General features: G+C 39.9%; 1 protein-coding gene across 4 annotated transcripts in view; it reads left to right on the top strand.

Moving 5' to 3' along the window:
* The window catches only part of hlcs (holocarboxylase synthetase (biotin-(proprionyl-CoA-carboxylase (ATP-hydrolysing)) ligase)), a 35,907-nt gene that overhangs the window by 6,447 nt on the left and 2,350 nt on the right, over positions 1–27,110 (top strand). For 3 of the 4 annotated variants that reach the window (XM_010786074.1, XM_010786071.1, XM_010786072.1), the window contains 7 exons: positions 1,532–1,711; positions 8,865–9,145; positions 22,933–23,000; positions 23,168–23,328; positions 23,584–23,698; positions 24,395–24,608; positions 26,695–26,898. In XM_010786074.1, coding sequence (XP_010784376.1) covers positions 1,532–1,711; positions 8,865–9,145; positions 22,933–23,000; positions 23,168–23,328; positions 23,584–23,698; positions 24,395–24,608; positions 26,695–26,898 — 1,223 coding nt within the window. The other variant, XM_010786073.1, reaches the window with a different exon arrangement.

Genomic DNA, 27,110 nt, shown 5'->3' with positions numbered 1-27,110 from the left:
TCCTGTCAGGTTACAGAAGGTCACCTTCAGCTCAGGCAAGGCTGCGTTCACAAGCCTGTTTCAGAAGACGATAGTCAGGTGCCCACATGAGTGAAATGTACTTACTAATCTCCTTTTCCTTGCGTAGCTGCAGTTCAGGGATGTTACACATTTGAAACACACTTTTAAAGACTCTACAGCAGGGGTGTCAAACTCAAATACACAGTGGGCCAAAATAAAAAAGATTGGTACTAGTCGAGGGCCGGACTGGTTCAATGTTTACTGCGAAACTTATTGAAATTAACTTATTGCACATATTAAACCTGGAACTAACAAAGCTTAAATTATTGCCTATAAAAACAACATTAAACATTAAATAATCAGCCGCAGTAATTTCTTATGATTACATTTTCCCACAGGCCAACAGCAGCTTCAAAAAAACAATTTCCCTCAAAGAAAAAACCAAACATGCCCTGTTGTCTCAAGAAAGAAAGTGCAGAAGGAAACATCCATGTAAACTCAGTGTGCTGCTCTGTGATGCTAGTTCAAGCCAGATACTTGGCATCTCATCTAGGGGGCAAGTTCATCAATGTTTGGGGTCAGGCTCTGAGCTGAGGAAATCCTCAGGATTGAGTGAAGGTGTGCGTGCAATATACCGGTGGGCCAGGTCTAATAGTAATTAGAAATTATCCTGCGGGCCGAAATTAAATCCACCCAGGGCCTGATTTGGCCCCCGGGCCTTGAGTTTGATGTGCTCTAGAGTCTAGAAGGTTCACACTTAATCTTTCTAACTCAGCTGAAGCCTCATACTTTGCTTCAGTTAAACACTGGAAATATAAATGCACAAAATGAGAACTGTGGAATGTAAGGCTGCACAATTTGGAAAAGATAACTAATTGTGATTATTTTGACTGACTTTGACTGATCATTTTTGAAACATTATTATACATCTAATCCTTGAAAAATACATTTAAAGATGTGTAGCAACATTTGTATTGTGACTAAGTAGAAGGAACACTGTTTGGACAGGAGTTCTCAGCACCTCAAGTCTTCATTTAGATATTTTCACATATTTTGACCAAATATTGTAATTACTGCGATGTGGATATTGTACTAGTCCATATTGCCATTTAGATGTTTCCGGCATCTTAGCATCACATTAAGAAGGGACCTCTTAATGAGCACTTTAAACAGGAGGAATGATTGCAGCATGTAAGAACTGTTTCAGTGCACCTGATGTGTTAGGGGCAGAATGCATCTGAACTGCGCCTGCAGTTAAGTCTTACTTTAGTGAGTACTCATACTAAATGTTAGCAGTTTGTGAATATTTATGTGGGTCTGACTTCTTCTGAAAGCTGCTCAGAGCAACAGGCCAGTATTTCATTTTAAATGGGAAAATGTTGAATTAAGTTGTAAGGGTAACACTTTTTTGGAGTGCTGTTAGCTCTGACTTTTAAACAGATTGTGAGGACATTTCTAAACTGCAAGTGCATAGAGATCAAATGTATGCTTGCATTGTCCATAGCAATCATTTTTAACTTCCTGTCTGCAGGCACATCTGGAAATTGCTCCTGACTCCCAGAATTTACCACCTGAAGGTTTTGATGAGCTGAAGGTCAGCAATGCTCTGCGTTATGAAGTCCTGACAGAGATCCTCAACTCTCTGGGCCTCAGCTGTGAGCTCAGCCAGACCCCCCCCCCAAGCCCAGTCCACCTGCTGGCCACCTCTCAGGTGAGACCCACCGTGATCGCCTGTCTGTGCTTTATAGGGCGCTGGGTTAACATGAGGTCAAGGTGACACCAGGGAGGATGACCCTTCTTTCTTTGATTTATTCCAACTAATATACAATATGCATACTAATATATCAAATATACAAAGGTACAAGAAAACAAAGTTAGTTGAAGCTGAAGGGTAGAAATCATGGCTTATAAAAAAGAAGCTCTATCGTTAGTTATCCAATGATATTGTTTTTGTTAAAAGACCTCAAATCTTATGGTGCAATAACTACACACTTATACTCTTAAAAAAAGATCAAGATACCTATAACCCTATATACGGTAATCATTTTTAAAGATTAACAACAAGTCATAAGTCTTTTTTATTTATTCTAGAAATACATTTAAATATGAAACAAAGCTCAATATTTGAATTGGTGATTAACATCGTTCAGAGTATATTATTTTTCAAAAGAATGTATACAATTCATAAAATGTGTTGTTATCTTTACCTTCTTGCTCACATTCTCTGCCCTCTTTGAGAACAAATATCTATTCATCCTTCATCTAACCATTTATACATACAACACACACACACACACACACACACACACACACACACACACACACACACACACACACACACACACACACACACACACACACACACACACACACACACACACACACACACACACACACACACACACACACACACACACAGTGAGAACCAGATTGTTTTTATTAAAGTTAATTGTATGAGCGGCAGCACCGTTGTCCTGCATGCTTCACACGTGGAAACACTTTTGCTTTCTAAATGTATGCAAATATATGAGCATATATGCAGCAGGCTAACATCAGGGCCGCGCTCAGAGGGCCAACACAAACCAGAGGGCCGTGGATCGGGCTTTGATCAGCTGTCACAGGGAGCGACCCAACGAGCACCGGAAAACATTTCACTTTACACGTTCACTTTATCTTAAGACAATGTCTATGGAGATATTTTATAGACATCTCCTGTGTCTGTAAATATAAAAGACACAAGAGACCTTTGATTTAGCCAAGCTTTTCTAACACAGCTGATCTGGCAGAGACTAGTTGGCAGATATTTTTGTTTTAAACGGTGGTCTATTTTTATGGAAAAAGCCTATCCGAGATGCAGGTTGGCAGATGGGACGCAGGCAACCAGAAGAACTCTGCGGGGGCTGGTCTTAGATCAGGATAACTTCAGGTTTTGTTCACACTTCCATACCTGTATGTACATTGAAAGAAAGTGCCTCTCATCTCATTAATAAATAGCTCAACAGATATTTCCTAATGATACAAAAAAGTCATTTGAATTGAATTGATGTCATATACTGTTTCAATTTAGATAAGATTATAAGATTGAGAGTTTATCAGGAATGGTTCTGTCTAAATGTCCCCTCTGCGGGACGATTAAAGGTCTTCTGATTCTGATTAAGGTTATTTTTAAGGATGAATGTACTGCAGAATGACCACTAGGGGGAGTTGGAGCTCCAGGTGTCGCTATAACAAGAATCCAGCATCTCTGGTCACATGGCCCCGCTGGCATCAGTGAAGTGAGGGATCCCATTCCTCCTTAGAAAACCTAAGAAAACAAAATAGTATAACGTTAGTTTTGGTAGAAGTAGTATTGTAGTTTCTTTTTTCTTCATTGTTGAATATTTGGATTGCTGTGTGACCTTTGACCCCGCTGCCCCAGCCACTTCCCGGCCGTGTCCCAACAAGAAGCAGGCTTATGGTAATTTGGGGCTGCAGAATTGTTTCCAGATTGTTGTGAGGGGAGCATGTGGCCGTGTCCTCAACATGTCTCTGCTCCGAGGGAGTTACACTGCACAACGCTTTTACTTGACCTAAAGTCGACGGCTTGATTTGTCCCTCAATATTGTAGTCTCGAGTCGCTAAAGCACGGAGCCCGAGGTTTCAAGGAGTGATGTTCTCCGGAATTACTACTTGTTCTCAGCAGGTTACCAGAATAAGTCGGATTTGACAGATTCCTTCTTATCCTTTTTTATCCACTTTTTCAACACTTAGTAGACAAAACATTTTCAAATAATCCACAGAATATAACACTTATTTATATATATATATATATATATATATATATATACATACTAGATTCCACACACAGACAGACTGTGTCCCATATGCTTACATTCACGGGCAATATTATGGGATCATTTAAGCTTTCTACATAACCATCGGATTTAAAATACTTTTTTATTCTGGAGGATATTAGGTTTGACAGTTGCTCCATTTTAAAATAAATATTTTAAAATGTAGAACGAAACTATATACTTACAGTTAAAGTAAAAATGTGCAATTAGATACAATAAAATAATGATATTTTTTTAAACCCTAGAAGACAATGTAAAATGTCCAATAAAAGATAAATAAAATATATATATTTTTATTACCATAATAAGTTGGAGTAAAAATGAGCACACACATATTACATATTAGAATCTTTGCAGTGGTTTATTTGTAATACATATATATTAATTATGAATTGCACATAATAATATATATAACAGGCAGATGATAAGAATGAGATCCTATACAATAACCATGTATAATTCAAATGGAACCATTAACATAATATGCATACATGTCACCTCTGTCATTTAAAAGTATCTCTCTTTTTAAGAGAGACGTGGGTCAGTTGTGTATTTTCCAGCAGTGTGGTGCTGGTCTCACCCACAGGACCATGCAGCAGCTGTAGAGCTGACACTCTGCTAGTAGCAGGACTCTCTGCAGGTGATGAAAGCCGTCTCAAACACACACTAATGTGTTCAGTGTGCTGGTGATCCGCGCGGCTGACTTCCATCTCTGCTCAGTGGGTGTTCCTGTTCTCAGCCATGAGCTGGTAAATCCCTGTTTCCCTCTGTCTGGAAATGAAGTGGCTTCTCCAGTTAAATAGAATCAGGACTGAAATGGATTTGCCAAAGACCCCCATTTATTTTTTAGTTTGACTATTATAGGATTCACAAGTTTGTGCAGAGGCTTAATGTGTGTCAAAGCTTGTTGGAGTTGATGGACTGTTATTTTCTTTAGTCACTATTATCTACAGGCAGTAAAAGGTGTTGGAGCTTTCCTATTGAAACCCAGTGTTTATGTAATGTGTTGGCCTACCATTAGGCCCTGCAGTGGGTATCAGGCTGTCATTAATGTAATTGGACCAATGAAAATCGCCACCATTCTTTAAAGCGTCCAACCCCTACCCCCACCCAAGCAAAGAGCACCGAGAGTGGTGCCGAAATGAGTCCTACATTTAAATCTGTTGTCAACACAAGCTGTAAGGATTTTCATGTTCTGTTCTACTACTTAAAACACCTCAGTAAATACCCCACTGGAGAGTTTCCGGAGCTTCTACGTGTCATCACAAACAGCGGTTGATAAAAGGGTTGCTATTTGAGAGTACTTAACGTTTGCTAAATCTTTAGCTTAGCGGTGGTTTTGTGCTGCCTTGCAGATGTTCGTGTACTTGCAGAAAAAAAAAAATACAATACCACTATTCATACAAATAAAATATGAATAATTCAAATGAAAAGCACAATGGAGTTGGGAGTAACATTCTCATTAGTTCATATGTTAGAACAGTTCCTTTTATTTTCCGTGTTTGGTTTGATTCCTGAGCAAGGTATTTTTGAATTTCCAAAACGTTATAATTTTGTGGCTGTTGTGTGCGTTCTGTATCCGATGTTCTACATTCTCTCCAGCTTTGAAGATGACCTTTTTGTATTTACTCAGAATCTTAGGCGTGATTAAAAAAAAAAGTCGATCACATTTATATAGAATACAATTCTTTCGATATTAATGAATTGGTGCAGGGTTGATTTATTTACATGTTTTATTTTGGTCCATTATTAAGCAACTTTAGATATAATAACAACTAGCTTTTGTATGAATACCAATTTTTTTTGTATTAATTCAGATTTTAATCATACAATTTGTCAGTTCCTCTGCATCCCACTAGATCAGAGGGGTCCAAGCTTTTTTTCACCGAGGGCCACATACAGAAAAATATACGAAGGGATAAGTTCAGTTATAAGTTAGCAAAATCAGTCAAATGTAGGTCAATGATGCTTGTGAGTGTTGGCAGCTCATCCCTCAGATTGATTATGATAAGGAGAAATAGGAAAGGTATATTTCAAACTTGTTATGTAAATAAGTAATTGGGCTTTTTTCTTATCAATTAAGATATGTTAGAAACTTGAATTGGCTGAATTTGTTTGAAAAGTGGTCTTATTAACACATGAATACTACCCTACTGTGTAATATATTTTTTAATTTATATTTACGAAGTACAATATAAGACAAGCACAAGTTTCATTTGTTGGCCATATTCCATTATACTTTTTGAATTTGCTGAGGGCTGATTCAAAATGGTCCGCGGGCTGCATTTGGCCCCCGGGCCGTAGTTTGGACACCCCTGCACTAGACGGTCATCCCACAGGCAAAGCAAAGAGCAAGAATATTTAATAGAATATTGTATTTTTAGTTGCGTTTAATTTATTCAGGTCTCCATTGAGTTACACTTTGACTTTCAGTCTAACTGCAGGTGTGTGAAAACCTTTGTCTTTAGATCATGGTACCTTGTGTGGTTCTATTCACCTGACTTTGTGAATTATTGTCTCAGATGAGACTTGAGACATTGGTTTTATATCAAATGAATTGAATCCAACAATATTTCTTGTCTCCATGTGTTACTTACATTTGAATATTTACTAGAATGAAATTAACCAAAAGGATGATGAGATTTCCTAATGTGACTTTAATTTAGGATAAGAATTTATATCGGTAGGCAACCTTGCAGAGGGGTGCTCCGAGAATAACCTACTGCTCTGTCAGGAAAACCAAGTCGTAAAAGTAAAATTTTAGAAGAAAGGGAAGACTCCTCGGTCAAATGTCCTTGTTAGTTCTATCTTATTTACCTGATCCCTTTTATTTAGTAAAGAGTTATTCTAGAGATTTTAGTCTTTTTTAGTCAAAGAAAACTGTCTTTACTCTTAAGACGTTTTAGTCTTTTAAATAAACAAGATCAATTATCATCTTGATTCTCTGCAGACTTGTAGTTGTCTGTACTCAGAGTCCACCTGATAGCTCTTTGTGCTTCCGAAGTAGTGCTGACATGGCACGCGCCCTGACAAAACTACTACACACACACACACACGCACACACACACACTCTGAGGGGAGCAGTTTGAGGTTCAGTATCTTGCCCAAGGACACTTCTACTCCAACATGAATTTAGAACACTTTACATTAGTAGAGTTTATGTCCACGGGTTTGCTGCTTCTGCTGTCACACATAGTGAAGTCAAACAATCCATGTCAAGATGTTTGACAGTCATGCTCAGCCAATCATGTGACAGGGTTTGATGAGAGTCCATGGCTCATCTAAATCATACTCTGAGGATGGCTTCACATTAATGTTAAATTAACTCAATCAACTTCTGTTTACCTTAAACTATTTCACAATGCTTTTCATTATTACCTCACATACATGGGAGTTCATACCAATAGAGTCAAGTCTAATAAGAGAGTGAAGGTAGTCCATAACAATATAATGTATTCACCATAGAAAGAAGATAGTAAACATTAAGACAACATGTGTAGTGTGTGTAAGGACACAGGAGAGAAACCTGATAAATGTGAAGTGACTGGAACACACTGGGCCTGCTGCCTAATTGCACCATGTCATTGATTAGCCACACACGCTCTGATTAACTCATCCTGCACATTTATTTCAAACAGAACTTCCATCAAATAAATTCAAACTCATATCTTGCAATATCAATCAGAAAAGTCTCTAAAAGCTTGGATTGAAATGGTGCACATTACAAATACAATATATGTCTGCGGTTTTACAACATGATTATTTGGCTGAGTAATGGCGGTAACAATCATATTTAAGTGGTAGCATGCATTTACAATAATGCTACTGGCTGTGGTGGCGAAATGCATAAATAATATTTCCATCCTTTGTTTACTGTGGGTCAAAATAATGCGCTGTGATGTACAGTCGACACGTTGGATAAAATCCGAATTATCCAACGCAGCCCCTCGTCCTCCACAATGTTAAGCTGTAGCCTCCCATTTAGCTATCGCTGTTGTTGTCCAGGCGTCTCCCCGGCAAAGTTTCAAAGTTTCAAGCGTGGTCTGCCGCAAGCGAGCGGCAGGAGCGGGACTGTCAGCATCAGCTGTGTGCTTGGCTTGCTGTTTAAAACACCTTTTTTGTATCCATATCTCTCGCTAGAATCTGCCACCATTCAACTTACAACAACAACAACTTCAAGCCTTTGGGCTCTGAAACTACGGGGCGGGCCGAGGACAAATACACATGCGTTAATCGCACGTTAAAAATAATTAGTGGCGTTATTCTTTTTGCGTTAACACGTTATTAATGCGTTAACTTGACAGCCATAATATTTTAATATGTATTCACCGTCATATCACTATGTAACACTCCCGCTTCAGTTGGCTTGCGCTCCAACACATTGTACATCATAGCCTAAGGCGCAGGACATCTCTAAGCGGTTGACCAATCACAACAGAGCCGGCCAGCTAACCAATCAGAGCAGACTGGGTTCTGGTTTCAGACAGAGGGTGAAAAGATTTTAAAATGTTGCTAAAAATTATATCTGTGGCGCAAGTTGATGATACTTACATGTTTTGTTTAGCAGAATGATCTACAAATATTAACACCACTTTTATGCAATATCCATAAGTAAAAAGCTAACTTTAGGGTATACAAAGACCACATCACTGTCACATGGCTGCGCATCACCACCGCTGAGCTAACTAATTGCGGCTAATGTTTGGCATAATGACATTTAGTAGTCTCATTCATTCACTTGTTAGCAACCTCCGTTTAAAACACATAGACGCTCGGACATTAAGCAGTGGGGTATTTACTGACGGATTTTATGCCGTAGAACAAAACTTGAAAATCTCTTGAACTTGTGTTACCCACAAACTTTATTACAGGGATCTAACCAACAATAGCTCAACAAATCTGAGAAGCTGTCAGTGGGTATATCTAATTACATAACAGAAATGTCAAGTTTGGATCTGGCTTTGTAAAGAAATAGCTTCAATATTTTTTTATAAAATAAATACCTCATTTTATTTGTGTCTCTTCCTACAGGAGGCCAAGGCCAGCTTTGTGAATTGGCTGCAGACACGTGCAGACCAGAAGGGTCTCCTTAAATCATCCAACACCTCCCTAAAGATGGTGTCCTGCTCTGAGCTCCAGGATGGTCCTTCGCTGCCTGATGGCTCTCTGGCCCTGGTCACCAACTCTTCAGAGGCCCAGAGCTGGCCTCAGTTCAGTATGGAGACCTACAGTAAGAACCTGAAGAGCAGCGTGCTGGGACACACCCTGCTGTACGCCGAGGTCGCCACGTCCACCATGGACCTGCTACAAGGGTAACACATGTTCCTTTGAGCCTGTTTAATGTTTGAAACTTACTCTAAGGCTGGCAGCAGCATTTTCTCACACGCAAAATTGAAGCTTACTGACCTAAAGACATACAACATTTGCACAGGCTACCCAGCTGTAATTTTATACTTCGCCTTAAAGCACAAGACCCTGCTGCTATTTCTGCCTACTTGCAATCGGTATTACCTATAATCAGAGACCCCAAAGTTCAGATGATATTTCATGGTATAATGTGCTCACAGATGCTTAATGGACTTTGAGCACATTAAAGCAAAAAGTGCATATCACCCACTGTTGTGTGGTCAGGATGCCAAAGGTTTTCAAAGGGTCACAGTTACAGGTTTATTGTGACCCAGATGAAACATAGAAAAACGTATGCCTTCAGTTTTTAAGAGCTTGTAAATTGCACTTCCATAATTACCTTTATTTTAATAATTGTTAGAGATATAACATCTTGTTTTACACATGACACTCTGGGCCAGCGGCTGGCATGTGAATTTTAGACTAGCGCATTATTATTTCTCTCTTACTCTATGTGCATGGGTCAGGTTGCTCTGTGTATCTTCACAGCTCAGTTACTGTTGTCAAAAGCTTCTCATGTTTAAAACCATCCACTACTTTTTGAATAGAAATAGTTTGTTTCATAATTTCAGTAAATTACCCTGAAGACATAAAATCAAGTTACAAATTAGATCCTGGTTAACACTGATGCAGGTGAGTGGCGGATGCTGGTTCTGCTTTACCTTAGTGGGTTGCTTGTGACATAGTAGATCATAATTAGGGCCTGAGCACGAAGTCTGCGAAGACCTATTGTAATGCATAGAATTATATTATTATTATTATTATTATTGAGAGATTGAAACAATTAGTCGGTATCTCAGGGTCAGCTCTCAAGTGGTTGTCTTCATAATGTTTAAACGGAAAATTTGCTGTATCTGTTGATAGCGTTACTTCCTTTAGCATTATCCATATGTAGGGTGCCACAGGGCTCCATTCTAGGACCATGTTTTCTCTATTTGTACTCCTTTTCAGCCTCATTTTCAAATAGCATGATGTTTTATTTCCTTTTATAACAAATGTTTGACATTAAGGCGACAAAAAAAACATCCTTCTCGGTGTAGGTAGATTCACATCCTACAGGTGGATGCTGGGGTCGAGATGGTGCTATTGAATTGCTAGCAGCCATAGTCAGCGTGCGTGTGCGTGCGTGTGAGTGCTGGGAGGTTAGGCAGGCTGGAACTAATTTAATGCCTAAGTGACCTCACTGCAGCAAAGGCAACTTGGACCTAATAGACTTCTTTGTCTGCACCCACATGTGAGTAAAAGTGGCTGTTGAGCGGGTCGATCTAGCAGCAGGTGGGAGCAATTAAAACTGTCATAAAGTTTGAAAAATGGATTGTGGAGCAGCACTGAGCTGATTGGAACAGACAGTGTTGTCATTAAGGTTATACAAAAACTAATGCTGGGTGAATGAGCAGGCCATACAACCCCAAACCTGTTGCCACAGTTTGATTTCACTGCTAATGTTTGAGTTTCCAGATGTCCCTCTGGAGCGGCCTTGATTAATGTTATTATTAAGGAATGTCTGTTTTATTTCTTCAAGCATTTCTAAGTAAGTATTCAGTTTGATACTGAATATGTTGGAGACAATCCATCTTTCTGGTAGAATTTACACTTTATAACAGTATTATAGGAATGCTAGTGGGAATTAACATTTACTTTTTGTTTGGTGACGACTGATTCTTTGGTTTTACAGCATTTGGCAGTCTGACATTCACCTGAATATATTCAAGCACGCTGAATAAGAATCACTTGCACACAAGCTTCATTGCCTGATCTACTATTATGGAAGTGTGACTAATATTAGAAGTCAGAATGTCTGGGCCTCCCCTGCTACAATTTTGACGATTATTTTCTTCTTGGTCTCTTGCAAGTCCCCCAACGTTTTTGATTTATCTTTTTAATTTGCTGGTGTATACCTTAAAGCAGGGGTGCCTACACTTTTTCAGCATGGGAGCTACTTTTAAAATGACCAAGCCCAAATGATCTACCTATAGGGCCGCCCCTGCCCAATCTGTGTCGTGAGCGTGGGGGGGGGTCCGGGGGATGCTAGTGGACTACACGGCGGATAGACTGGCGCCTTTACACTAATTGCCGCATTTGCGCTTCAGATGAGGAGGTTAGGCCCCCTCATAACTGCATGAACCCGTATGGCACAATACAACTCAGACTGGCTTACCTGTACTTCAATCAAGTGGCAAATGCCATAGTAAGGATGGATGATAGGCTAACTTTTTTTTTCTTCTTTTTTTCTACCCTTGCGATCGACATATTGGGCATCCCTGCCTTAAAGTGTAATTTTTTTCTCAACTGATTTTGATTACATTTTAGTCAGTCTTAAATGTTAAGTTGTATTTTAGTAGAGCACCTTTCTACAGAAGAGTGTCAAAAGGTGCACAATTAAACAGAAAATATGCAACAGACACAAAAGAAAAGCTTGGACTAGAGTAAAAACACCACGAAATGTAAACGAATAATAACGAAAGTCTGAAGGGGTCTGAGCTGCTTTTTTAAAAGTGTCCAAGGTTTCAAAGATCTTCATTCAAAAAGGAAAGGGTTCCAAAGTTTAGGAGCCAAAGCTTTCCTTTGACATTTATGCCTGAGGCCAGGAACAACAAACAAACCCTGTTCAGACGACCTGCTTCTGACACAGGGCTGCAGTGAGCTCACATTTAGGCAGGTGTCTGACCATTCAGAGCTCTGTATGTTATCACAAAAACAATAAAATGAATTCTGAATTGGATAGAGAGACATTGAAATAAAATGAAGATTGGTGTCGCATGAGACCCTTTTTATAACCGGCCCAAAAACAGAAAGATGAGCAGAATTGTTTAACCACTTCAGAGAGATGTTTTGTTAAGGTTGGTGAAGAATTTGAACTGAAGGACTTCAATGCGTGAATAATCATCTTTATGTCAGATTGAGATGCCTTCACTATGTTTCTCATTTGTCTTTGTATTTTCTGTGGTAATAGTGTTGTTCCTCTATACCACTAACGGTGATAACAATGTTGTTAAAACAATTTTAAATTGAACATGGCTATTCAGAAAGGGCCAGATGTGCAGCCTTTTGATCAAATTGAATTTACTTCAAAATTGAAAAAACGTGTGTATCTAAGCAGCAGCATCACGGGACTCGACATGGGATTTCTCTCATTCATTTTGTAACAGATTTTCACTGTTGCAATGGAAAATTCGGGTTATGTCTAAAAAGGTGGCCTTGTTGCCCGTCATCACGAGAGGATGAATTAATCTGCAGTTTGCCATTTTAAATATAAAGATCATTTCAGAGGATGAAAGTAATACTAAATACACAAAACAACTCATCACATACACCATTTTCCGCTAGAAATGTATTTTGGAATCAAATAGATAACTTAAAAGAAAATTGTGAACAATGCAAAATACTGTTCAATGAAGGTGTCAGTTACACAGGTGAGGCACTTGGCTTAAAATGAATAGAATCTCATTTAAAAAAAGGATTAAATTGTTAATCAAATAAGAAAATAGTCAAACAGATGATGAATTCAGAGGAGTCCATTATTAGAGTCCTTTGAAATGACAATGACTGTGGCTTTTCTTCTATCTGGGGTATAAATAAAGGATTGCGATGGCTAATAGGCAGAGAGGGAATTGGTTTGAAGCGAAGTGCCTGCAGGTCAGTGCTGGCTGAGATGGAGGAGCTGATGAAACTCAGGTTCAGTCACTTGAGTGCTGAGGCTTGAAGCTGAGGCTCAATGGCTGGCAGGCGGAGTGTTTGTCCAGGGTATTAAGGCTTTGTTTGGCAGGCAGCGGCTAATAATAGCCAGTCCTGAGACACAGGACAGTGTTCTCACAAGGTCACACCCAGCTGAAATCTCAATGCTTTTAGTGAGCAGCTTCACACTCAGCAGCCCTTCAGACGCACATGTCCCTGTTACCAGAAAACAGCTAGTGCAGCAGGGTATCCATTATAGTGAGGGTGTTTCAGTGTTGTGTCAAATGTTTCATATGTTTTTTAGAGAATAGTTTGCCTTTCTGGGCAGTGCTCTTGTTTTTTATCAGTGTAGTTACATGAGAAGATTGATATAACCTCTCCAGATGAAACAAGGCTACAGCTAACAGCTAGCTTAGCTTAGCATCAAAACGGAGAAACGCTAGCTTAGCTCTGTCCAACAGCCCGGCATATCACCTACAAACACCATTCAAGCTGACCTATTATCACTTCTTTTGTTTTTTATCTTTTAAGAAACTGAAGCGTAAAAAGGGACACAGTCTGTTGTACAAAATCTTTAAGCCCACTAAATGTTTTTCTAATTCATGTTTACTAATATTGATAACATAACATGTATGCAGTGTTACACAGGTTTGAACTTATTTTCCTAATATTTCTCAAATGACATATACACATCAGTCAGCCAAGGTATCAAACCACATTACTTTTTAGTACTAAATGAAATGCTTTAGCTGCAACACATATCAAAAAGTGTTGAATAATGAAAGTCATGATCAAATGATTGCTTAGATTTGGTTACGTTCAAAACGTTACATTTTTGGCTTCTTCAATTCAATAAAAGCATTTTTTTCTCTTGGCAAGCAAAACGAAAATAATGATAATCAAACCTGGCATCGGAATTATGGTTAACGTCAGCCCTTCTTGTTAGTATAGCCATTTTTCATAGTGACCAGTCTTTAAGTACCGGTACATAAAACACACACACTACAAATTGTTGTTTATTCCAAATGTAAGAAATAACAACAGGGCAGTTTTTTATTGCTTTTCTTATTAATAGAGGATATGATACATTTATGTTTTACTAAAATGCATATGTAGTAGAGATTAAAATTGTGTTTTCAGTCAGACCGCTCTTACTGCTATATTTACATATTTAATAGATTCCCAGAAAAATTACATTACCACAACTTCTTAGAGTCCAACAATTGTGTCTTAAAGAAGCTTATAGTATGTTTTCCAACCACCAGTCCGAATAAATATACTCACTTAACAATGATGATAAATACCCACTGGATCAAGAGAATATTTGCCATTTTGACCTAAACAATTAATTGGTCATCATTAATGTTAGTGAGTGATTTTCTGCTAATCCAAGAATTGATTTATGAGTTATTACTTTCATCCCTATTTGTGAGTGTGTGTGTGATTGTGGGCAAGCTGTTGGTGTTTGGTTAAGTGTGGAAGTGTTTATTTGTGAAAAGCCAGGATAAGAGACTTTAGGGGTTTTCTAACACCACTTGGCTGCTCAGAGAGCATAATGATTCTTTTCCTGCTCTGCTGAACTTGATCCCTGCGCCTGGAGCAACACACTTCCTACTTGTTGACTTTTTCTTGTAAGAGCTTCAGGCTCAGACATGAAAACCCAAGGGCCCACTTTTACTTTTGTATTATTTTTCCCCCTTTTATTTTTCCCTGATGGATAAAGGAAGAGAAGCCCGATGGATGTAAATGTGATTCTGATGATTTTTCCTTCTTCTCGAACAGATTCTGTTTTCCATGCGGTCTGCACATTCGGAAGATGTTTTTGGCATTTTACCCGTTTTTTTCAAACACTGTCATAATGTCACATTTGCTGTGTCTTAGAGTCACGTAAACAGCATACAGTCACTGCAGTGTAACACCTCCGTACGGAATAGAAAAACACCCTTCTTCTACTGAAAGCTGTTCCAGTTGTAGGGTAAAAGTCCTGGCAGGCTCTGTTTGTTTTGACAGGCAATCCAATATCCAAACTGACACTGTATGGAATTAGTGTCCTGTTTCCTGTGAAAAAGACAAACCACAGAACATGCATGGGGGTTTGGTGCAGGGAAAATGGATTCCTCATAACTATGGCAATAGGTTTGACCATAAAAATCAAATTGGCCCAATTGACCTTGCATGCTCCACCTGCAATTATAAAAGATTGTAAGCAGATGCCTAAACGTCCCCATTTCTTATTCTGGGGAACATATGGTGCAGTGTTTGACTTGAAGTTGTATGTCCTGTGGAAGGTATGTTATACTCTGGAGCTGTGATGGGGAAAGGTCATTAAGTCTCGTACAGGGTCCAGAAAGCACTTCAATGTGTTTCAATCCAGAGAATGCATTAGTATGATGGAAACTACCATCTACTCTACAAATACAAACCCTCTTCAAAAACGTATCTCAATTTCTACTTGTTGTACAGAGAATCTAAACCTAGATGAAATCACTTATTTTTGTGAATTTACACTGACTTAAATTGTTTTTATAACTACATTGTGTTGTCTTTGTAAATATTAAAATAATAAACGCTAAAAGAATGTTATCTCACCTGGTCTCTGTAGTTACAGAGTGATGGTGTTAAAAGAGGGATATACAGGTGTTATAATGCCTGAAAAAGTAGAATATGTCAATGAAATTATTTTTGTAGGCCGACCCAGAAGTCAACATCGCAACGGAACAAACAGCAAAAAACAAAATCTCTACCTATTAACACCACTTTTATGATTTTTGAAGCCCCCTGTAGCTCCTGTTATGTGTTACTGTTGGTCAGTAGGTGCATGTGCTGTTATACACACCTATAATACTGTCTTCTGTGGGGTTTAAAACATAATCATTCATAGTCATGTTCTCATATATCTCCCTTTCCTATTCTGAGCTTCACCAGATCCCACGTTAACGTTGAGCTCTTCTTCTGTAGTTTTCTCAAAATATGATGAAATGTACCTCTAGATTTGGTACTTCCTTTGTTAGCAGAGGTTAAGCCTGCCTCATTAGCGACATCAGCAGTCAGTATACACACACAGTATGTAGATACTGTCAGCACAGAGAATAGCATGTTTCTGCCCATCACCACTATGGCATCTATAAAAGCATCGGATGTAAGCTGCAGGAATACGACATAAGGAAGATTTGCTTTGGCCAAAAACATTTTAGATTCTATATTCAGACTAATGGATGATTGTGTTTTGCTGCCCAGAACCTCTGCCTGAGCAGGCCGACCGAGCCCAGACAGGCCGTCAGCAGAGCAAGGTCATCCGTCGGTGCCTCAGCTGCCCTGCGTTAATGGAGCAGCCCTCTCTCATTGATCACTTCCAATAGTGCTATTTGGAAATGATAATTTCTGCTGTCCCTCAGTAAACAGGATTAGCTCAATTAATCACATTTACAGATTAGTTTGTCCTCTCTTATTGATCATCCCTTTGATGCCGCTGAATGATCAATGTAAACACGCTTATGCACGGCAAATCCTGTTTCAAAAATGAGCATCGATGGCAGAAATAATCTTTTAATCTGAGATATTTTAATCTGCGAAGTGAGAGGTTTTTTGGGGGGGAATGGTTCCGGAGATAAATGGCTTTCAGAAAAATTATATCTTAACCCACCACATAAAATCCAACCATTTAATTAGTTAGATTTGCTGAAAACGTTGTAGTAGAATCTGTTTAATTGAACCTTTACTGGACTGGAATCTTTACATCTATCTATAAATATCACTCTCGAAGAAACAGGTGCTGCTGGGAAATATCTTTACTAGGTTTGTTGGAGAAGACCCACCTAACAGATGATTTGCAGAGCCCCCTATTTTCTCTTTGTGTCGGTGTCATTAGTCTTGTTTGTGTGTGTGTGAGAAAGACGCTGACATGCCTGTAGCTTGTGATCTCAGATCCTCCTCCACCTCTCTCAGATGACTCTGCTGGTGGGCGTTTATCCTCCTGACCTGCTGTACCTTGGACTGTGACCCCTGTGGCTTAGCTGCCCTCTAAAACAAAGGGTCCTGAGCGGGGATTTAGATGCCCAAGCTCTTCCTCTTGGGACAATGCCTCTTCTCTCTGTCCGTCAAATATGCTACTTTGTACGTCTTTGTTCTGGTCTTGTTGGAATGAGTAGATGACAGTGGTCCCAGAGTGATCTGAGGAGATTAAATAGATTTTAGTAGTGAGAGTAACACCACAGAGGTCCCGATTTCTCTGTCTGTGTGGCGTTTGATCGTCTTCTCCTATAGGGTGCAAACAGGTCCCTGTTCCATGGTTGCTTATGTATTCCCTTTCTTTCTTTGCTAACATAGTTTTTTGCATGTTTCTGCATTTATACATCTGTTGTTTAACCTAAAAAGACCAGCAATGTGTTTGTCTTCCTCGCAGTCTGTCCTGCTCTTTCTTTTGCACTCAGGTTGTAGTCCACTTTTTAAATCTTAAAAAAGAACAAAAACATAAATATAGTTTAATTTCTAAAGGTAAAGCAATGTTCTAAACCGGTACCACATGCTCCTCAAAAAAGTGGAAAGGGTGCATTTGTTGGGGACTATTTTCAACAGTCGATAAATCCACATTTGTGGCTGAAGTGAACAGATGTCTGTTAAAAGGTACATTCTTTCTTGTTATCGGTCTTTAAATTGGATAAGAAAATATCTTACATTTTCCCTCTGGATTTTGAGTCTCATTTGTGTTTTGGGAGTGATTTTGAGTCTCATTTGTGTTTTGGGAGTGATTTTGTGGGAATTCAAACACACATCATTTTTGAAAAGCCACCTACAATGTCCTAACGGCTTAAACGTTCCACCAGTGTCTCGCCTACTGATGGGGTGTCACCAAATGGGCAATCATTCCCTTCAAGTCATCATATATTGAGTGTTTCCATCTTTTGTATACCCCACTTATTTGCTGTTTTAATTGACTATTTTCAACAGTTGCTTGCTCTGGTGATCTCTCCATTGTACAATAAGTCTAGCACTACATCATCTGAAAGGTTTATTATTAATGATTCCCCCTACATATGCAATATCGTGGTTTCGCTTTTTTTAATATTTTGATTTATTTTCTTATATATATTTTTATAATACATTATATATATTTTTATAATACATTTAGTTTTTTTTTTTAAAGCTTGTGGTTTTCTCTGTTACATTCAGTGGATTTGCATTCATTATAAGATTGACTTTAGAGGAAAGCAGATATCTCCCAGTGTTGCAGCCTTGAGCTGGCCAACATAGAGATCACTAAAGTACACAGGAACACATTAAGACATAACCACACTCCTCCTTCCTTATTATAAACCTGCCATTAGTGTGTTATCATTACAGTATTAAGACACAAGATGTGTATGATTATTGCTTTGCTTATTAGTGATGGATGGGGCGGCTGTATCTCAGGCGGTATAGTCCTCCAATCGAAAGGCCCTTTGAGGGGTCGCAAAGACTGGAAAAGCACTTTATAAATGCAGACCATTGTTACAATTTATTATTTGGGGTTATACTTTTGCGGTTGTCCGTTTTTTCTCCTCCATATACGTTTAAATGACATATCGGTTTTTCCATTCTACTGGATGGAGTACATTTTCACTTGTAGCCCCAGCTCCGTTCTGTGTCAGCCAGTAGAAGAGGCGTTCAGAGGTGGACCTACTGGTCTTGTTAGGTCCAGCTATTCCTATTTAAAGCTCCTTTCTGAAGCTTGAGGGCTCCGGAGAGCCAGCTGGGCCCCTGGTCTTGGTCTCCACAGGGGTTGATTGATGGCAGAGAGCTGTCAGTCACGGATCAGGCTGTTTCTCGGTGGTCCTGCCAAACAGCAGCATTGCCCCGTTACACCCTCAGCAGGGACTGAGCCCCTCCTAACAGCCTCACCCTCAGCAGGGTCATGCTCCAGCTGATCTGCCCTACATTAAGCTCTCACAGAAAACGACTAGTTTGCCTATAGTGTGTGTTTATCAAATCATATTGAAATATTTGATATTATGATAAAAAGATTTCTACTCCAACATAATTCATTCAAATACATTTCCCCTGTTGTCTTGCATATGTAGTAGGCTTTTTTTCACAACGACTTCCTCCATCTGAGACTAAAGATGTGTTTTTGACAGCAGAGACCCGGGGTTTTGTTTTTAAAATCTTTTTTTCTTTCATTAGTGAGCACATGTTGGCAGTTACTTGGCTGCAGAAGCACTATACAAAACGTCCACTGTAATCAGCTTCAGTAAAGCTAACAAATTCCTCAAGCTGTGGGCTTTTTTTTTAACTTCCCCCCCATATGTTTTCCTTTGCTAGCAGCGATGCACGTCTGGCTGACATATTTGCATAGATTAAAGGATTTGCAAAAAGTGTTGTTACAAAAGAACACTCCACAGGTGAACTTAAAGGATAGGTTCATATGTATCAAGGCTGATTGGAAACAATCGTCAGGTGCTCATGATCATAGAAACAGATTGTGCTTCTAGTCATTCCTTCTGTTCCCATTGGCTGTTAAAAGATCCCTTTCCAGTATGCTTCAGCAGGCTGAGTTAATACAATACAAAATAGGCTATCTTTGAAATCAACCAATCAAATGTTTTTTATAGAGCCTATTATAAAAGAAAATACACATTTGTCTCAGGAGGCTTTGCACCATACTGTAATACACACCATCTGGAGACCCTTGCTCACACCAAAGAAACCCCACAATCAAGGGGGAATAACTAGAAGAAATCTCTGGGAGAGTAACAGAGGAAGGGATCCTTCTCCTGGGATGGACAGTGTTACCATAGCTGTCGTATTTCAAAACAAATACATCATATTTACAACCAATCCAAATGACAAGTATCCTTGTGAATGTATATGAAAATGAAGGATCTTATGCTACATTAATGACCTGCCGTCACATGTAGCATCTACAGTGCGGTTATTCGCGGATGACTGCCTGCTCTACAGGCCTATTGAAAATGGAAGTGACCAAGAAGACCTACAGGGTGACCTGACTAGACTTCAGGAATGGGCTAACACTTGGGGAATGTGCTTTAATACTAGTAAGTGCTACGTCCTACGAACAAGCAGATCAACAAACCCGCACATTAAAAACTATACTCTATGTGGCCAGGTGTTAAAAGAGGTGACCCACCAGCCTTATCTTGGGGTAGAAATCCATAACAACCTGAAATTTGGCCAACACATTGGCCAAATTGTAACACAGGCAAACCGTTCGCTCGGCTTCCTGATGATGCCCTGAATCAGTACAAAGAAGAGGTGCAAGATTCATTTTTGGAGATTATGAATGGGACAGCAGTGTCACAGAAATGCTCAAGCGGTTGAACTGGGTGGAACTAAGTGAAAGGCGGCGATTGGCTCGTTTGGTTCTCTTCTTCAAGATTGTCCACAACATCTCAGCCATTGATGCATCAATGTACCTAGAGCCAGTTAGAAGAAGTGCAACCCGCAAAGCCAACTCTTTGAACCTTGAGCGAATTTTCGCAACTAGAGACAATCAGAGAGTGGAACTTGCTACCAGAAGAAGCTGTCATCGCAGAAACCGTGGAGTGCTTCCGGCAAATTTTAAGAGACATTTTGCGGGGATCATCCATCCCCCACTGAGCATGATACCTCTGGGTTCTGCTCAGTATTAATCCAGATCCAGTTCCAGGAGGTTGTCAACAATCTTCCAGGCCAAAACAATGATAACATGGTAGTCAGGCCGGACCACGGTAACAGGCACAGCCACCACTCATGATCTAGAAGTAACCTTTAATACGGCCCAAGGGGATACACAAAGACCCCTGGGATAATGACCCAGATTCTGAGTTAGTCACATGCATTTATGGGACATTAGTACGAACAGAAAGAAGTAGGAGAAGAGAGTTGAAGGATTGAAGATGTAAGTTGAAGGTCTATTCTAAGGGACAGTCTAGAAAAGCTAGGGCTGGTCTTAAGCCTGCTCTTAACTGTGAAGAGGATATCTGCCTCCAGAAGACAAAGTACAGTAGAAGTTGGTTCCACAGAAGGGCTTGATCGCTGGCTCTGGCTCCTGTTGGACTTTTGGAGACTCTTCGAACCACTAATAACTCTGCTTTCTACCATAGTAGGGCTAATAGGTACCATGAGCTGAAGATCTTTAGTATAAAAATGTGTCTTTGCGTTACTTAGTGTTTCCCTATTGAGCTGCAAAAAGGATAGTAACAGATAAAATAATAAAAAGTAATAAAAAGGCTGCAACTTTGGCAGATATTTACTTTATTTGTGTTCAGATGGCTGAAGCCTATTTTTGACTCATCTCTTTCAATGTCTTCAACAAGAAAAGTACACAAGGCACCGGACTGTTGTTATAAGACCTGTCCTGTCATGCTTTTCATAATCAGCAGTACTTATCATCTGGACAAAGGCTTACGAAGGCTCATGGCTAATTTAGTCCGCAGTAACAAGCCTGTCACACCAGAATTCCCCGAGCTCAGAGTCTAGATTGAGCTATCCATCTATCCCTTTGATAAGCACTTCTTAGAGAAGTCCGTTACAAAGCTCTATCTGGGTTGGGGCTCCCTGTGTGCTTAAGCTGATTTACCAGTGAACCACTTTGCATGACAATAGCAGAAAGGCCCTGCTCGCTTGCTTTAGCGGCTCCACCATCTTTGTTCAGTGGCCAACAGAGGGCGGCTGCACTGGATCAGCTTTAATTGCATTTGGAGATGAGAGAATGTGCAAACATGTTCTCTTCGGTTTCTGGTATTAACTGCCCCCAACTCTCCAATGAGCGTTAATGAAATGCTGATTGATAAGATTGCAAGGTGGTCATGGCAATAAAACTTCACTTTAAATTGTAACTCACGTGATAGTTATTAAGAAACTGACAAGTTCAGTCAGCTTCGTGGTTTCCAAATGTTGGTGGTGGAAAATATTAAATCTTTCTTTCTTTGGTTTGAAAAAAGTGCTAAACCTTTTATGGCTGCAACTTATTCTTATTTTATTATCTATTCATCTGCAGATTTCTTAATGCTTAGACTGGTCTTTAAAATGCTTCCATGCACATTGTAAATATTCTCAAACAAGCTTTTTTGCATCTTTCAAAAATGATTAAAAAAAAACTACTAATAATCTATCCATCAACTAATGGAGTAATAGAATAATTATTCCAGCAACATGTTGACACCATTTTCAGAAAACGGCCATTTTATATAGCTGTGTGTGAGTGTGTCAGAAGGTACACTGCACCGAGCTCATGGGTGGAGGCTTGGCTGATAGTGAGGACAGTGTCACACAGGATTAGTGTTTTCCCGGTAAGTGTATGTCTTCCTGTGTACTGTATCCAGACCATAACGAGAGCGCAGTATTAGCCAAAAGGTATTGCTGTTAAAACAAAAGGTGGTCAACGTAAAAGACTGCAGCATTAGGAAAGCTACCATTAACCATTGGAGGGGTCAGTGGTGTCGTAGTAGTTTAAGTCTTGATAAATCCTTTAAAATATAGAATCCAAATTGAGAAACTGCTAATGAAATGTCTGAAATCATAAAAAAATCAACTGGATCTCTCCTTGTTGAAAGCTATACTCTGGGAGGTCCCAATGGTTACCACGTATATCATCAGATCAAATCTTTTTTTTGTTGTAGCAGTGAACCATGACATACTCATTTCCTGGTTGCGATCTAGGTAATCGCCAACAGCCGGATGTGCACCACAGAAGGAGTAATCCATTGTAAACAATGTCATACTCCCAAACCCCTTGCTTTAAAGGTGAACTTTTTTGTCCATTGTGCATATAATATGTTTTTTTAACACAGTGTGTGAACAATGTATGGATGTTTGCTTTGTTCCATGCGAACAGGGGTAATATAATACCTCTGATTTGATTTGAAAAAATATAAACCAACAAAGCCAAACCAGAAACATAACCTCTTTGGTTGAGGTTATTAACTGTCAATATTTGATGTTGTTAATAGAGCTACAGAGCAAGGCTAAAGTAGGAGTCCATTTAAGTCATTTTGAAGAAGATTTTAACATGTCTGTGTTGTTCCTTCTTGTCTCCCTTCAGTCTGACTCTGCACTTACCAAAGGACGTGGGTTTGATAGCGATAGCTGGTCGACAGATCCAGGGCAGAGGTCAGTGCTGCTGCTCGCTGAAAACATGCTCACACAACATTTACCTCAATGGTTTTAAGGTGAAGCAGATTCACTTGCATTCAATTTGGATTCATTCATGTTATTTGTCAGAATTGTGTGTTGGTGTTTGGTACCTTAGTGTCTCTGTCCTGTGTTTGCTGCTGCAGGTCGGGGGGGGAACGCCTGGCTCAGCCCCCCGGGGTGCGCCATGTTCACCCTGTCCCTGCAGGTGGAGCTGAGCTCCAGGCTGGGGCAGAGGATCCCCTTCCTGCAGCATCTGGTGGCTCTGGCGGTGGTGGAGGCTGTCCGCTCACTTCCTGGATACCAGGTATAACATCCAAATTTCACTACCGCAGCTCCATCATCAGTAACATATTATGTGACTGCACATCTCTGTGATTTGAACCAAATACTGTACATCTGAATACATCTCAGACATCAAAGAAGTTGTCTGTTGTATTGCCTTGTATTACAGAGTAGTAAAAGTAAGTGGTAGTACTTTTAAGATCAGTGTATTTGTATTCCAGGAAAATGTGTTATGTTGATGATTGATGGTGTTGGAATATGTTTTATCCTTCATCAGGATTTAGACCTGAGGGTGAAGTGGCCCAATGACATCTACTACGGTAACCTGATGAAGCTCGGGGGGGTTCTGGTGACTTCCACAGTAATAGGATCAACGTTTCATCTGCTCATAGGTAACAACACTTAATCACAGCTAATGAGTCAGCAGGCTTTAACTGACATTTCTCTTTTTCACTCTTATAATAATCTTTATTTGCAGATGAAAGTGCTTCACAGTAGACATCGCTTAAAATACTCACAGAACATAGAATACAGTTAGCAGTAAAAAACATAAAAACGAACATAACATAGCTTATAAGAAATACATTTAGATTAAAGGTACGACGATAAAATTGTGAGTTAAAAGGAAGATAGTGCAAATACAACACAAAATCAGGTGACAGGTTAAAATGCATCGGAGTGCAGCAGAGAGCAGGAGTTATGAGCTTCACAGAGCAGGCGTCCCTCATGTCTATAGGTATTTTGTTCCATAGCTTTGCTGCATAATTAACAAAAGCTGCATCACCAATCTTCTTTTTGCTGCTGCCTTATCTGCATCAAGGTTCAAGCTTCTTTATTTAGTCATACAAACATAGCTACAGTGTAGTTATGGCGATGAAAATCTTGTGTCACAGGCTTCAACCCTTCCTACTAATGATTCAACAAACTCACCAGCTCCGTGTCACATTCAGTGTTCCATCACCTGAAACCTACTTTTTCTGTACAACCAAGAGTTGGAACAAATAGTCACCAATAGTGAAAATATGGTATTTTGCAACAGGCCTCTTGTGAGTACAGAATAATATGTGTTGACCTGATGTTCCCTGCAGGCTGTGGGTTCAACGTGACCAACAGTAACCCCACAGTGTGCATCAATGACCTGATCCAGCAGCACAACACCCAGCAGGGCTGCAGCCTGCCCCCGCTCTGCTGCGCTCAGATCATCGCCCGCAGCGTCAGCTTCCTGGAGGCCCTCATCTGCAGCTTCCAACAGGGGGGCCCCGACGCTGTCCTGCCCACCTACTACAAGAGATGGCTGCATAGGTGAGTGCTGCAGACTGTGATTTAACGTTTCATTACTGCCGCGTTCAGGGAAAGTTGTGGACTAGCCCCATGTATTCTTTTGTTTCCAGCTCAGCCATGGTTCTGAGCAAGCTGAGCCGATATAGGATTATGTTAAAATACTGCACACCACAAGTGGTTCGGAAGAATCATGACTGGTTCCTTATGGGACATCCTGCATAAACCCCATAACCCCCAACCATTTCTAATGAAATGATATGCATCACACTTTCTCACTTAGATTTTGGTGTTGTCATTTAATCTGGCATAGAAAATGCATTCATCTTAATTGAATTCATTTCAAACAAAAAACAAAATGATTGCTCTTGTAATATTCATTATTGTATTAAAATAGTTACAGCATGAATCAAAAAGAACCACATAGATTGTATATTGTATTTCACTTTAAATGCAAACAAATCCGACAAAAAAATCCTTCATGGACATCTGGCCTGTTGAGATATCCTTGCAATGCATTCCATGCTATGATCAAATGTGCAAAGTGTGCAGAAAGCTATGATTCTATGGAGGGAGTCCCAGCCTTATCTCACTCTCACTCTCAGAGGATAATGAATAGCACTTGAGTTGCAGAGATGTGTGTTTTCCTCATGAAACACCCTGAGCAGAGCACTGACTCTCCCTCTGTGCTCGCCTTCAGCGGGACCCGGGTGCGGCTCTGGAGCGAGGACGGGGTGGAGGCGGAGGTGGTCGGCCTGGACCACAACGGCTTCCTGCAGGTGCACAACAAGGAGCAGGGCGTGGTGTCAGTGGAGCCCGATGGGAACTCCTTCGACATGCTGAAGAACCTGGTGGTCATCAAGCAGCGTTAGGACCAAATCACTACAGAATATCATGGTTTCTGGCAACAGACTCAACCACTCTGACAGAAAATCTAATGCAACTACAGTATACAGTATAAATGTATCCATGTTTTCTAATTGGTTAAGCACTAAATATGTTCCTGGCTTACAGTGTGGGTATCGGTTAGCTTAAGGATAAGTTGTTGGAAGACAAACTGTGATGTGAGAGGGGTTAATGGCAGCTACATGCATAACAAAAGTAATATCTGCATCAGTGATTGCTCACGAGCACAAACATTGGTTTGATTTGATTCTGTTTTGGGACCACCAGTTCAAACCATTGTCTTTCAATTTGCACCCCTCGTCTGAAAAGCTAACTTGGTTTCACACTTACATAAGAACAGTCATCGTTTCAGCTTTAGCTGCAGCAAAATAAATATTTCCACAGAAACATGTTGTTCTTGTCTTTATACTATAACTTTCACTTACCTGCTCCCAGCGCTCTGCAACATCCAGATTATACAAGATATAAAGACAGAAAGAAGCAATAACTGTCAATATCCTCATGGTTTCGCAGGGAAAGAGCTGCTTTGACCTTTAATATTATCTTAAATAAAGTTACGGTAATTCAAAGTTCTGAAAATAAAATAGTTCATATAAGATTTTAGCAAAACATTGAATGTAACATTCTGGCAAGTTTCAGTGAATCATCTTTGTAATGGTACCCTTTGTGGCTGAGTTATTCAGTGTAATGGCAGTAGATTTGACAGAAGAAAAAGTATCTGCATAACAGAAGTTCATTGATGAGTTTCTATACAAATTCATTGCATTTGTAAATGTTGTGTTGACAAGAGTGTTGGAGTGAGCGGCTAAGGAGGTTGAGCGGTCTCCACCTATTGTTGGATCCCTGACTCCTGCAGACAACATGTCGATGTGTCCTTGGGAAAGATTCCTAACCCAAACCTGTTCCAGATAGGTGTGCTGTGTAGTGTGTGTGAATGTTAGTCTGAGCTGATGCCATCATATGGCAGCTTCTGCATGAATGACCTGTATATGTCAAACGGCTTTCAGTGGTTGTGAAGACTGGAAAAGCACAGTCCATTTATCATTTCAACGGTAAATGTTGTGTGGGGTTAAGTTACCAAGCGGGCAACGTTACCACTGGACTGTAGAGGCCTGTGTTACCGACAGCACTAACTGCAGAGGAAAGAGATTCATCCTGAGGATTTGACGTGTGTGTATGTGTGTGTGCTTGTGTGTGTCTGAAGTCCGTTTCACAGCCATTTAAGGACACATCATTTGTCCTCGGCACCATCCTCCCCAGATGAAGTGAAAACGTCAAAGGAAGCATCCAAACTGCTGGAGCTGGATGCAGCGGTGCTTCACAGAGACATCCGTCCTCCTCCTCTTCTTCCCCCTCTCAGAAACAGCACGCCAATGTGGAAGTCATCACGGCCACAGGATGTTCTGAAGTAAGTGTTTTCATGCCATGAATGAAATACTAGAAGAAAGCCTGTTTACTCCATCTGGATTATTGGCTTTATTACCATGACACTCAGTGACTGAGTAGTAGGCACGTTAGTTCATGTGAGTCCAGATTTAAAGATGAAACACATCATTATTACATTTGCTAGTCAGATTATTTGTTGGTGAATTAAAAAGACAGTTTGAAGAATCAAATCAT

The sequence above is a fragment of the Notothenia coriiceps genome, unplaced genomic scaffold (genome assembly GCF_000735185.1).
Source record: "Notothenia coriiceps isolate Sejong01 unplaced genomic scaffold, NC01 NC01_scaffold00028797, whole genome shotgun sequence".
NCBI lineage: Eukaryota > Metazoa > Chordata > Actinopteri > Perciformes > Nototheniidae > Notothenia > Notothenia coriiceps.
Note: the sequence above shows the minus strand (reverse complement) of the source record. Positions and strands in the feature narration are given on the sequence as shown.